The 15,141-nt window shown below is 28.1% G+C and overlaps 1 protein-coding gene across 3 annotated transcripts in view; it reads right to left on the bottom strand.

Moving 5' to 3' along the window:
• The window catches only part of LOC129960270 (uncharacterized), a 70,692-nt gene that overhangs the window by 9,862 nt on the left and 45,689 nt on the right, over nt 1-15,141 (bottom strand). For all 3 annotated transcript variants that reach the window (XM_056073565.1, XM_056073563.1, XM_056073564.1), the window contains exons 4-7: nt 9,057-9,232; nt 6,638-6,799; nt 5,782-5,946; nt 120-374 (exon numbers count right to left, since the gene is read on the bottom strand). In XM_056073565.1, the coding sequence (XP_055929540.1) occupies nt 120-374; nt 5,782-5,946; nt 6,638-6,799; nt 9,057-9,232 (758 nt within the window). The remainder of the gene's footprint in view (nt 1-119; nt 375-5,781; nt 5,947-6,637; nt 6,800-9,056; nt 9,233-15,141) is intronic.

The following is a 15,141-nucleotide window of genomic DNA, read 5'->3' as shown; positions in this document are numbered from 1 at the left end:
TTTTAAATCGCAAACTTTGAATGGTATTTTCGATTATTTCTGAACAACCGTCTTCTCTTCTAGTATTTTAGAAAAATCATGTCAGTTGATTTTATTAATATTAAAATCGAAATGCTCACCAGTTGCTCTCACCCAAGCTGTAACTCTATCTTTAGTGGCATACAGAGTTTCAAATTCTGGAACAAAGATGCCAGTTGTCAACTGGACAGGAACGAATGTCCGGCATGTAAGTACGGATACATTTATTCCCGGATATAAGTTTCTGTATGAGTAATCTCTGATCTTCGTGTACGCCAGACGAAGTATTCTTACATAAGAAGTGAGTCGACCTCCGTGTTCGACATAACTCATTTTTTGTGTGTTTAGTTCTCTCCCTATAAAATACAAAATAAAATTTCTCATTGGTTAGTAAACCATGTAAAACACTGCAAATAAAATATCGCTGGTAAGTAACGAAAACAAACATGCAAAAAAAGCACAATAGTATGATTGGTTATAAAGAAAATAAACAGCCCTGCTCACAAATAACAAAATAAAATGTTTTATAATTTTTTTTTTCCTTGAATCTTAAAAATTCCTAATTTTTTATCATTATTAACTAATTTCAAGTGAAGTCATTTCATACAAAAATGCGCAAAAAAAAATTGAAAAAACTTAAAATTTCACACTAAAATTTTAACAAAATTTTGCATTTAAAAATTTTTTTTAAACAAATTTTCTTTATTTTCTTTGATTTCTCAGGAGAGGGAGGGGGGTGAATATGTACCTAATTAATGCAACTGTACGTAATTGTGAAATGTTATGATTTCCGATATGAGGGTAAAATTCAACTCAGTCAAGAGGAATGGATTTTATAACATTTATCAGATAGGTTTGAAAACATGCGATAATTTGAATATGGAATTCTAAAATGATTGAAAATGCTACCAGTGCGAGAAATTATTTAAGCTAATGAAAGAATTAAGCTATTGTATGGTTCAAAATTCCCTACTTTAGTTTGGGGGGGTTTCAAAATTAATTACTAAGAATATGATGTTCCTCGAAATAGGAAAGAACATAACATTTAAGTAATGAAAAATCTCTAAGAGTGTGAAATCTTATTTGTTTCTCACACTTCAGTGTTTGGGATAAAGGTACGTTCTTTTTATCAACCTACATGAAATAAAACTTGTTAATTTGTTCCATGTTAGCTTTTAAGTTTGAAATGCTTTAGATAAAGGATATGCAAAGAGAAATGACAGAAAAGTATCAATCATTTTTTCACCGAAGCTTTTATTCATAAAAGTAAAAGGTTCTAAAAATAAAAGCAATTTTTTCAAATTATTTGAAGCTGTGTTTCATTATTTTCACAATAAAATGAAATATAAAACAAAAAAAAAAATCACACACACACACACACACACAGAGAGAGAGAGATTTCAATAAAACAATCTATCATTAGTTTCAAAACATAAAAAAATCCTTGTTTTAGTAGAATTATTTCAGATAAATTCGCTTGCAATATCATCAATATCATAAAGAATACTAATTTCAATTATTTATCAACTTTCCAAAGCATTTCATTTCCATGTACCAGTGGACATAAAATGTCAATGATTTTCTTTACAGAGCTACAATTATGTATTTGTACTATGTACTAATTATGTTTTATGTGTAATTATGTGTATTATGTGTAATTATGTATTATATACTTAAAATCCAGAATATATGTATTTGTTTACATGGTTTAGATATATCCATGTCTGAAAATGTGTTTCTTCTAGCACTTGTGATGCAAAATTTTAGGTTTTTTTCAGTGGTAATAATCAGATCTCTTAAATTAATTGTAACATATTACCTTTTCAATGTTTTCATATTGTGACTTTTTATTTAATTTTTAACGTTTCCCTACAATGTAAATAAAAACATTGGGTTATATATTTCATTTGTTCATAAGTTAAAGTTATTCAGATTCTAATGACAAATATTACTCATCTACTAATTTAAACTAACATGTCAGAAAAGGTCTGGTAAATTCTGTCTCGTTATTTCGAAATTAATATGATAATCAATTATAAATTAATTGATAATCAATACAATTATAACTACTACAATTGATAATCATGCAATAATCCATTTCGAGTCTAAACGATTTTATGTTCGTGAAATTTATGTCATGTCACAATTTCATGCCATTAAAATATTTTTCATAGCATCGATATAATTATAGGCAAATAAATAAGTAAGATCTTAAAATTATTATTATTATTTGCTATTGCCAAAACAAAATAAAAAATTTAAAAATCTGAAATTGTAATCGCAATTGATGGAACTAATATATCTTCCTCGAGTATTTTTCTCTATAAAAACACCATTTTAGATTTCTTCAAACAAAATTTTAAATTTTTTTATAATCACTAGTTTTCACTAGATTATATTAATTTTATAAATAGCAAAATACTGGACAAAAAAATAATTTTTTATAATTATAGGCCAGAAAGTGCATAAAATAGACAGTGTAAAATGTGATTGTTTATACGGAAGTTGAATTGAAACTAAATACTTTTACAGTAGCTATAACCTTCTTTAAGCTAATTTTTTTTTCGAAAACAACACGAGGTATTTTGTTTTGAATATGAAATAAAAATTTAATTATAGTCTACCTCATAATTGATAATAAAATTTTGAAAATATTACGATATTACATTATAGCCAGGCGTTCACAAGATTTCAGAACTGTAGCAAATAAGGAAATTAGAGAAAATTTATTCCGAAATTCTATCTTTTTTAAGGAGTGTGTAAAAGCTGATTGTTCACATTGTTTCCTTCAATGTATTATTTTGCCGCCCCACTTATAATTCTTTTTTTATTTTTGTGATTTTTTTTCTCAACCAGCTGATTATTTACAAAATTAACTTCTTATATAAATAAATATGAAAAACGGTTAATCAGTGAACATGTGAATTTTATCGATTTTTTTTAATATTCCCAAAATAACTTTCAATACAAATAAAAATAGGATATTGTTTATTGTTCTACAGCGAAAAAAGTATTTTCCGAGAAGTAAAAGTGTTTGATCTGTTCATATTTGCAATGACTAAGTTTTTCGTTAAAATCATGGTTTCTATGGTAACTGCTCTTATTCCATACACTGCAACTCGATTGATTCGATTCAAGAGCACATAAATCGTATTTGTTTGATTAGGCTGCAAACATTTGAATATTGCAAAGATAAATAGTGATTTGGAAGCAAATTTGACAACAGTTTTCCTTAATTTTTTTTATTATGTCTTTTTATTATACCTTACGTCAATGATTAGAACACTGTTGCTATTTACTAAACAGAACAAAAAATGTTTTTCTTTAATTCGTGACTTTTAGCTCTAAAATTTGTGCTTGTTAAACAAGGATCTCGAACTAGTAATGAATTATTAGCACGTAACTCTAAAAAAGTCAGAAAAAATCCTGTAGCAAAATCGCCGAGAAAAAAATCCGAGGAAAGATAAGTTTTTACACTTAAATTAATATACTAAAATTCACATTTATGCATTAAATCATTATTCTGTATTTAATGCGTTAATTTATTTAATTAAATGAAAATAAAATGCAATAAAAATTATCGAGTAAATAACATCTTCCGTTAATTTTGGTTATTATGCATTAATTTTACAGTAAAAAGTTATTTCTCTTGACAATCTTACGAAGACTGTAAAAGAAGTTAATCATATTAGAAAATTATTTATTTTGAATTTATCTGATAAGTTAAAATTCAATATATAATAAGCAATATTATAAAATTAAATTTTCATTTTTTTTTCATTGTGGGCATTATAAGTTTAAAAAAAAAATGATTAGCACAAATAGTAATGATTTGCATTGGCTGAGCTTAAAGTTTTGGTTCCAAGAGTATTTATAAAATATTATTTTTAGTATTATTTTTTTAAATTTATTATAGAGAATCCAGAAAGATGAAATGTTTTTTTCTCATTTATTGAACGAAATAGCCCTAGACAGCTATTGCTAAATTAAACCTTCCCAATTAAGTTACGATGGTGGGTTTACGGCTTGGAGTTCCTCTATTTGACGGTACATGATCAAATCATGAGTTTATATTAGTATGAATAGAAAATTACACACACACACATACATACATACACACACGCACGCACACGCACACACACACACACACACTGTAGCGTCTTACCTCCTTCTTTACTGACTTAATGCTAGATATCTGTATTATGATCCTATTAGTTGAATTAAGGGCAGTATAGATATTAACTTAATAAACTAGGGGAATTTTATGAATTTTTACTATAAATATTTTATTTCCATGAATGAACTTAGTTATTAGATAAGCATTGTTGTAACTTCTCCTTATTCTAAAATTCAGAAACATTTATTAACTATTCATATGGTGACAAATTGTGTAGGCAGATTTATTTTTCCCGCCAAGTTTTATTTTACAAATATAAAAACACAAACGAATAGAATTAACCATTGAATAAACAATATTCATATAATTTTAATTAACTTCATAAAATAGTTCAGAATTGAATAAAAACGAAGATGGAACACATTAGAATCTTTTAATCAAGATCGTCTTGTTCTGTTTCGGCTGCAATTGTATAACGAATTTTGAAATGATTTTAATAGAAAATGAAAATATTGTAAATTGGCAACAGAGACGGCATTAGAGGGAGAAAATGGGGGCAACTGCCTCCCTGTCGATAACCGCTTACCCCCTCCTCCGTCTATGAGAAAATGAGAATTTCATTGACAAATGTTTTCACCACTTTGGAATAATTGTGGAGTGTTGGGCATTAATGAATATGATGATTTAAAAACTACCTTAAAGTTAATATATTGTAAACAATCGAGACATCCAAGTAAAGATTTAAGTCAGCAGAATGATTACATTTGACAAAATAATCTGTCAGAGTGAAAAGTCAATAAGATGTCGCATTTTCCCGATAATTTTTGGTCAATCGATTTAGAAATCAATGCAATGGACGTCGACGATATTAAGTCCGCAAATTTTAAGACATATGATTAAAATGCTTATCGTTTGCACTACTGTTAGTCGTATAGCCGACAAGGTGACAGATGAATAAGAAGTCGCATTTTGCTGGCAATTTTTGGTCGGCCGACTAAGAACTCAAACCGACGGATGCCGGCAACATTCAATCTGGAGATTTTGAGAAATTTATTCAAATGTTGTTCCTTTAGCTTATAATTTGCACTATATGTGGCAGAATAAATGACAAGGTGACAAGTGAATCAGATGGCGCACTGTGCCAATAATTTTTGATCGGCCTACTAAGAACTAATTTCGACAGATGTCGGCGACGTTAAGGCCACAGATTTCCAAACATTTGATTCAATTTTTGTCAACCGTCCATTGCTTTTCAGTAAATTCATTATCACTGCAATTAGGGTTTAATAAGAATAATTTTTCCTTTTAAATCACATAAATATCAGAAAATAGGCAGAAAATCAAAACTTCCCGCAAATGATAAAAATTTAGCTTGAAAAGTGACATTTTCGATTGAGAATAAATTTATGACGCTAACATAAATTCATTAATGTGGTGCTGTCTTTATGTTGACAGATGTTCAAATTTACTATGTGACAATTTTGATCTGCCTATTTCGTCCAGCACTTATTGTTGCAGCTATCTGTCGGGAAAAAAAAGACGAAAACAAAATTGTACACCTAAAAATATTTTTAAATTTTTGCTTTTTTTCATATAAATTATTTTATTCGATCCAATCTTTAGAAGAAATGTTTCGTTAATGTTACCTGATTTAAATTTCATTTCAACAGACTGGACATTACAAATTCTTATGCCTTGTTGTCTTGCACACCAATTGGATGCCTGATAGACCAAAGTACAGAAAGGTTCATACTTCGGGAAAGAGAAGACTCCTCCACTTGAAATTGGGTTTGGCACGAAGTCCATGATTCCTGAAATATATGAGTCAATTTCAGATGATAAATACAAAAGTAGCAACGGAAAAAGATATTCGAAATTAAACGCGTCATTTCATTAGTTAGTATTCGTTGAAAACGAACAAATTATTTAAATTTTCTACTGAAAAACAGGAATTTTTCACTCATCATCACATTTAACTGCTACCGATCTCATATTTGTTCTGTTTTTAGAACCATAATTTAAATTATCTGCATTTTAAATAGCATAATAAACTTTCATGAATTTACAACTTTTTCTTTCTATTTTGTATTGTTATTGAATTCGAAAGTATTTCAAATAGCAGGTAACGTAATTTTACAGCTGCGTGCTCTTATTCAACAAAGGAATATTTACTTGTGTTATTATATCTATTATTAATTAAATATGGTACGACGAGGACAACACTTTTGTGATTATTACATACAAATGTTTAACAAGGAAAAACAAATCTAAATTTAAAATAATCTATGAATGTTTAAGACAAATTTTTTTATAAGGTTCTTACCTGTGTATAGAGCAATATAACACTGAAGAAAACAACCCGATTTTCTTCAATGGCTTATATTTTTAATACAGAGATTTTCTTTGGGAAAAATCATAGAGACAAATACAGTATACTATTTTCAGTCTAAAGAAATTTCGGGCAGATTATGCTTCGTAAATTTTCTTAATAGAAATACTTACCAATTTCTTCAGGAACTCCATCCGATAATTCAAAAAAAATTCGTATGACAAAAAGGAAACGCTTTTGTGTGTTACCACGTTCCGTCCAGTAGGATCGATCAGGGTCAGCCTCTCCTGAAAGTTTCAACTTCATTTCCTGAGTTTCAATTGTAATAATGCGACCTAGAAACAATAAAAGATGGATAGAATTCACCGTGCAATCCTTACACCTTAATTTCTACATATGCAACATATTTTAAACCAAATCAGACAAGGAAATAATGTACTTACGCAAAATAATATTCTTCTATACTATTTCCACTTAGTTTAGTAAAAATTTCAAACACTTTCATTTATACTCAAGTCATATATCATTAATCATCATAGCTAAAATTCAAAATAAATTCAAGATGATCTAATAATGTATTTTGGGGGAGGATAAAAATTTCGGAAGTTATCGTACGAAAACAGTAGAATAATGCAATCAAAATTCAATACAAATAAACTGTTAGTGGGAAATGCTATTTTGGATTCTTTTAATATTTTAATTGAATACGATCACTAACGTTTAGTATATTATAAGTCATCATAGCTAAAATTCAAAATAAATTCAATATGGTCTAATAATGTATTTTTAGGGAGGATAAAAATTTCGGAAGTTATCGTACGAAAACAGTAGAATAATGCAATCAAAATTCAATACAAATAAACTGTTAGTGGGAAATGCTATTTTGGATTCTTTTAGTATTTTAATTGATTACGATCACTAAAGTTTAGTTGCTTAACGCATATGTACATTAATTTCTGGCCACTTTTTAAAAATATTCTTGTATGGAAATATATGAGAGTTATGGGTAGAATATTTTAGCTCTTTTATTGTAAAATCCTATTTCCCATTCCTAGAAGAACACCAATCTAAATTTGATATTAAATATATGAGAGTTATGGGTAGAATACTTTAGCTGTTTTATTTTTGAATCTTATTTTCTATCCCTGGAAGAACATAAATCTAAATTTGATATTATTAAGGTTATTCAGTCGAGACATACGAATTTGGAGTACAGAAAATTTAATTATTACTATCTGATATGTTTTAACCAATACAGTTATATATGTGCTAACAATTCATCTAAATAAATAGCTTAGCGATAATAATGCCATTATAAACTGGATGAAAGCAATTTTAAATAAAAACTTTTCTAATAATATAAAATATATATTAAAATCTCAGCTGCTTCCTTAAAGAAGACAAATGTTTTTTTATTGGTAATATCAATAAAAAAAAAATTCGGCAGCAAAATATTGAAGCTTCTTTGAAGTAAACGAAGAAAGCATTGCCGTTTAAACAAGTCAGAACTTAAAAAATTGTATCATTTTTATTTTTTGATATTATATAGGTAAATGTATATCAGTTAAAAATCATTATTATAAATTTAAAACAAAATGTTTATGCCCTAGATAGCTGCTTAACATGAAATTCCCTTTGGAAATCTTTATACAACAGAGAAATAAACTCAAATCGTTTGAGCTACCACTGTAATGTAATTTTGAAAAAAATGTAACAAAACTTGATATGAATACACTGACTGAAAATTATGGATTTTGATAAATTTTTTCTAACTAATATGGAAACATTATAAATTATTCAAAATGGTTAAATATTGTTAAAATGAAGCGAGCGAACTATTTTTCTAAAACATATTTGGTCGGATGAATATCTATGCTGTTATGTCCCCCCTCTTCTCTCATTCCAATTACTATCTCTATATCCTCTCTGTAAGCTCTTAAAGGTGCTTATGATGCGGAACTGAAAATGGTGTGTGATATTTATTCATCCTATATATATATGTACATTTGTGCGTGTGTAATAAATGTGCTGTCTAAAAAACCATGAACAGTGTGATATTTATTCGTCCTATATATATGTGCGTTTGTGAGTGTGTAAAAAATGTCTGTCTAATAAACCATGAACAGTGTGATATTTATTCGTCCTATATATATGTGCGTTTGTAATAAATGTGCTGTCTAAAAATCCATGAACAGTGTGATATTTATTCGTACTACATATATGTGCGTTTGTGAGTGTGTAATAAATGTCTGTCTAAAAAACCATGAACAGTGTGATATTTATTCGTCCTATATATATGTGCGTTTGTAATAAATGTGCTGTCTAAAAAACCATGAACAGTGTGATATTTATGTGTCCCATATATAGGTGGGTTTGTGCATGTGTAATAAATGTGTTGTCTAAAGAAACCATGAACAGTATCTTATTGAAAAACAACAAAAAATTTAATTTAATCAATCTAAAAATTTCAAATAAAGAGCTAACGTTCTTAATCTGGTCTCCATCAATATGTGTGCCAAATTTCATAACATAATTCGATCTAACTGGAACAAAAAGCTAAAAAGAAGAGTTTACAAATATAAATATTATTACCTGGTATCGGCCTTGTGTGTGTCATTCTATTATATCTAGAAACAACTTCGTCTAAAGTTTCATAATCGGGCGAAGAAAATATTCCACCAGTTCCACTCATTTGATCAGGTACCAAGTTGAGGTATCCAATTTGCTGAGGTATATCATAATCTACTTGCTTTTCACTTACCCAAAGTCTGTATGAATAGATAATACCCCGATATAAAATTAATGCGCTATATTAACGAGCATGATGAATAACATAAATAAAATCATTATGCCATCTTTAGAAATCAAGCATGTATAAAAAGTTTTGAATAAATATGGCCTTTGTATTAATCATTTAAGGGGAACCGAATTTGATAACATGAAAATTAAGTTTGTTAATGATTTTTAGAATAGAAACTTCACAAGGGATGCTCATTTTATAGCTCTACTGAGGTATTAAATATTTTCCTTTAATTTTAATACTTCTCGAAGAGTAGTAATTTCATGATGTCCAGATTTCCTTGTGTTCTCTGTACATACACTAGCAGTGTACTTACACGCTATTACAACCATCATCCGTGGTTTAAAGCGAAGAAGGACTGTACATAATTTCAGCCACAAAAACGTTAGAAACGGTATTTTAATCACTTTTCTGCACAGGAAAAGATTTTGAGAGCCCAACACTTATAAATAAATAAGAAAATGACAGTTAAATAGAGAAATAAAAAAATTAATTAAAAAATATTTCACTATAGAATTTTTGTTGTAAAGTAATACGAGAATGATTTTCTTACGACAATATTTATTTCAACCATATAGTTCATAATCCTTTTATATTTCAACCGCAGTTGGGTAAACTTTTATAAATGAGAATAAGGAAATACACGAAAAAAAATCGAGTTCATTTTAATGTTAAATTTTTAATTGAAGTAGATATTAAAACCGAGGTAATTGTTTAATTAAAATTTATTCACAAAAAGTTTAAAAAAAAGTAATAAACAAATTATTTAAATTTAAATTTAAAAAAAGGCAAAATTCTAGCTAATATTAGCAGAATATAATCATTAGAATAGAATTATCAATTACAGTACAATTATAATGCAAGAGCCACCCTATTATTCGTAGGTGAAAATCGTACCGAAAAAATTCTGAAGCATGACCGGCCATTATTTGAAATATCGAAAATATTTAAATATAATTTAAGAGAATTTTAAATAGCATATTACATGAATAAGGAACAGCAAATTATATCTATGAGCGGCATTCCGTGCCAGAAAAGTTCGATGTTAGATATTGAAAGTTATACACTCCGGAACGAAGGAGAATATATTTATTATTAATTCATCAACAAATTAAAATTTCCCTGCAATGCGCAATATAATCACTAGAATAGAATTATCAATTACAGTACAATTATAATGCAAGAGCCACCCTATTATTCGTAGGTGAAAATCGTACCGAAAAAATTCTGAAGCATGACCGGCCATTATTTGAAATATCGAAAATATTTAAATATAATTTAAGAGAATTTTAAATAGCATATTACATGAATAAGGAACAGCAAATTATATCTATGAGCGGCATTCCGTGCCAGAAAAGTTCGATGTTAGATATTGAAAGTTATACACTCCGGAACGAAGGAGAATATATTTATTATTAATTCATCAACAAATCAAAATTTCCCTGCAATGCGCAATATAATCACTACAATAGAATTATCAATTACAGTACAATTATAATGCAAGAGCCACCCTATTATTCGTAGGTGAAAATCGTACAGAAAAATTTCTGAAGCATGACCGGCCATTATTTGAAATATCGAAAATATTTAAATATAATTTAAGAGAATTTTAAATAGCATATTACATGAATAAGGAACAGCAAATTATATCTATGAGCGGCATTCCGTGCCAGAAAAGTTCGATGTTAGATATTGAAAGTTATACACTCCGGAACGAAGGAGAATATATTTATTATTAATTCATCAACAAATCAAAATTTCCCTGCAATGCGCAATATAATCACTAGAATAGAATTATCAATTACAGTACGGTTATAATGCAAGAGCCGCACTGCTATTCATAAGTGAAAACCTTACCGAAAAAAATTTCAGAGTCATGACATTACTTGAAATATCAAATGCATTTAAATGTAGTTCAAGAGAATTTTAAATAGCATATTACATGAATAAAGAACAGCAAATTATGTTTATGAACGGCATTCATTGCCAGAAAAGTTCGATGTTAGATATTGAAAGTTATACACTCCGGAACGAAGGAGAATATATTTATTATTAATTCATCAACAAATCAAAATTTCCCTGCAATGCGCAATATAATCAATATAATCACTAGAATAGAATTATCAATTACAGTACGGTTATAATGCAAGAGCCGCACTGCTATTCATAAGTGAAAACCTTACCGAAAAAAATTTCAGAGTCATGACATTACTTGAAATATCAAATGCATTTAAATGTAGTTCAAGAGAATTTTAAATAGCATATTACATGAATAAAGAACAGCAAATTATGTTTATGAACGGCATTCATTGCCAGAAAAGTTCGATGCTAGATATTGAAAGTTATACACTCCGGAACGAAGGAGAATATATTTATTATTAATTCATCAACAAATCAAAATTTCCCTGCAATGCGCAATATAATCACTAGAATAGAATTATCAATTACAGTACGGTTATAATGCAAGAGCGGCACTGCTATTCATAAGTGAAAACCTTACCGAAAAAAATTTCAGAGTCATGACATTACTTGAAATATCAAATGCATTTAAATGTAGTTCAAGAGAATTTTAAATAGCATATTACATGAATAAAGAACAGCAAATTATGTTTATGAACGGCATTCATTGCCAGAAAAGTTCGATGTTAGATATTGAAAGTTATACACTCCGGAACGAAGGAGAATATATTTATTATTAATTCATCAACAAATCAAAATTTCCCTGCAATGCGCAATATAATCAATATAATCACTAGAATAGAATTATCAATTACAGTACGGTTATAATGCAAGAGCCGCACTGCTATTCATAAGTGAAAACCTTACCGAAAAAAATTTCAGAGTCATGACATTACTTGAAATATCAAATGCATTTAAATGTAGTTCGAGAGAATTTTAAATAGCATATTACATGAATAAAGAACAGCAAATTATGTTTATGAACGGCATTCATTGCCAGAAAAGTTCGATGTTAGATATTGAAAGTTATACACTCCGGAACGAAGGAGAATATATTTATTATTAATTCATCAACAAATCAAAATTTCCCTGCAATGCGCAATATAATCAATATAATCACTAGAATAGAATTATCAATTACAGTACGGTTATAATGCAAGAGCCGCACTGCTATTCATAAGTGAAAACCTTACCGAAAAAAATTTCAGAGTCATGACATTACTTGAAATATCAAATGCATTTAAATGTAGTTCAAGAGAATTTTAAATAGCATATTACATGAATAAAGAACAGCAAATTATGTTTATGAACGGCATTCATTGCCAGAAAAGTTCGATGTTAGATATTGAAAGTTATACACTCCGGAACGAAGGAGAATATATTTATTATTAATTCATCAACAAATCAAAATTTCCCTGCAATGCGCAATATAATCAATATAATCACTAGAATAGAATTATCAATTACAGTACGGTTATAATGCAAGAGCCGCACTGCTATTCATAAGTGAAAACCTTACCGAAAAAAATTTCAGAGTCATGACATTACTTGAAATATCAAATGCATTTAAATGTAGTTCAAGAGAATTTTAAATAGCATATTACATGAATAAAGAACAGCAAATTATGTTTATGAACGGCATTCATTGCCAGAAAAGTTCGATGTTAGATATTGAAAGTTATACACTCCGGAACGAAGGAGAATATATTTATTATTAATTCATCAACAAATCAAAATTTCCCTGCAATGCGCAATATAATCAATATAATCACTAGAATAGAATTATCAATTACAGTACGGTTATAATGCAAGAGCCGCACTGCTATTCATAAGTGAAAACCTTACCGAAAAAAATTTCAGAGTCATGACATTACTTGAAATATCAAATGCATTTAAATGTAGTTCAAGAGAATTTTAAATAGCATATTACATGAATAAAGAACAGCAAATTATGTTTATGAACGGCATTCATTGCCAGAAAAGTTCGATGTTAGATATTGAAAGTTATACACTCCGGAACGAAGGAGAATATATTTATTATTAATTCATCAACAAATCAAAATTTCCCTGCAATGCGCAATATAATCAATATAATCACTAGAATAGAATTATCAATTACAGTACGGTTATAATGCAAGAGCCGCACTGCTATTCATAAGTGAAAACCTTACCGAAAAAAATTTCAGAGTCATGACATTACTTGAAATATCAAATGCATTTAAATGTAGTTCAAGAGAATTTTAAATAGCATATTACATGAATAAAGAACAGCAAATTATGTTTATGAACGGCATTCATTGCCAGAAAAGTTCGATGTTAGATATTGAAAGTTATACACTCCGGAACGAAGGAGAATATATTTATTATTAATTCATCAACAAATCAAAATTTCCCTGCAATGCGCAATATAATCAATATAATCACTAGAATAGAATTATCAATTACAGTACGGTTATAATGCAAGAGCCGCACTGCTATTCATAAGTGAAAACCTTACCGAAAAAAATTTCAGAGTCATGACATTACTTGAAATATCAAATGCATTTAAATGTAGTTCAAGAGAATTTTAAATAGCATATTACATGAATAAAGAACAGCAAATTATGTTTATGAACGGCATTCATTGCCAGAAAAGTTCAGAGTCGGATCTTGAGCTTAATATACTCCGGAAAAGAGGACCATTATATTTATTATTTATTCATCAACAAATCAATATTTATCTGCAATGAACAAAAATTGTGTGCCAACGATGATAAATAATATTCGTATTTACTATATATCCGTAATTATATTCCTTGATTGAAAAAATTTAATAATTCTTCTAAGGACAATTCATTTTATTTTTACTTTAAAAAGTAAAAATTATTTATTTTATTTTTACTTCTATTTAAATATTTTTTTTTACTTTTATATTTAAATAATAAGCCTCAAATGATTGTCCAAACTTGTTTTGATAATTTTGTTTTACTAATATTTAGTTTAAAAGTATTTACCAATAAAGAATCGCAAATAAATTTAAAAAAAGACGTAGATAAAAGATGTAGACGTACTTTTTTAGCATCGTTTATTATGATATTAACTTTTGAAATATGTTAGTAATTAGTTGTTCGAAAAGCGCATCATATTATAAGTCCAGTACATGTAAAACATATTAACTAATTAGTAATTTTGAATAAAAATGAACACAATAAATAATTTCAGTAACAGTAAAATTATTTCAATATTGTTGAAAAATTAGCATCCATTAGCATTATGTTATAAAGATGAATTATTCACAGGGGCTATTCTCTCTAAAGATTATGGAGGATTTAGTTTAATTGATGCGTACAAATCTTCGGGTAATCATCTCTTAATCTCTTAATGGAAAAAATCTCTCCCGCGCGACTCTTAATCAAGTAAACCCATTCCCGATGGAAAGCATTGCAGCTTTCATTTTTCCAATTAATATTTGTATCACTAAAAGTTATACGTAGAAACAGATATATTTTTAATATTTATTATTCATATTTCACACGAAAAACGGAATTTAAAATTTTGGAACACCAAAAAAAATAATTGAAAAGAAACTTAATGCATCTAAACTCAATAAAAAGTACACGAAGAAATATAATAAGAGAAGTATAGTAATAGTACAAAGAAATAGAAAGTTACAGTAATTCATTATTTATCCGGAAAAAAAATCATTAATTTTGTTTTTGTTTTTTCCTTCGAAATGTATCAAAAAAGTATTCAGAATGACTGATTTGTTGAGCTTTTTTTAAAGAATTTATTTAAGATTTTTAAAAATTATAATTAAAGGATTAGATTTGATCTTGTGATTCTGAATGCCTGCAGAGGTACAAAAACTTCAAAAAGCACAATTTAAATGATATCTTTTAAGTAGAAGGAAATTTAAGAATGAATAACCTAGAAGTATGA

Source organism: Argiope bruennichi, chromosome X2 (genome assembly GCF_947563725.1).
Source record: "Argiope bruennichi chromosome X2, qqArgBrue1.1, whole genome shotgun sequence".
NCBI classification, from domain to species: Eukaryota; Metazoa; Arthropoda; class Arachnida; order Araneae; family Araneidae; genus Argiope; species Argiope bruennichi.
Note: the sequence above shows the minus strand (reverse complement) of the source record. Positions and strands in the feature narration are given on the sequence as shown.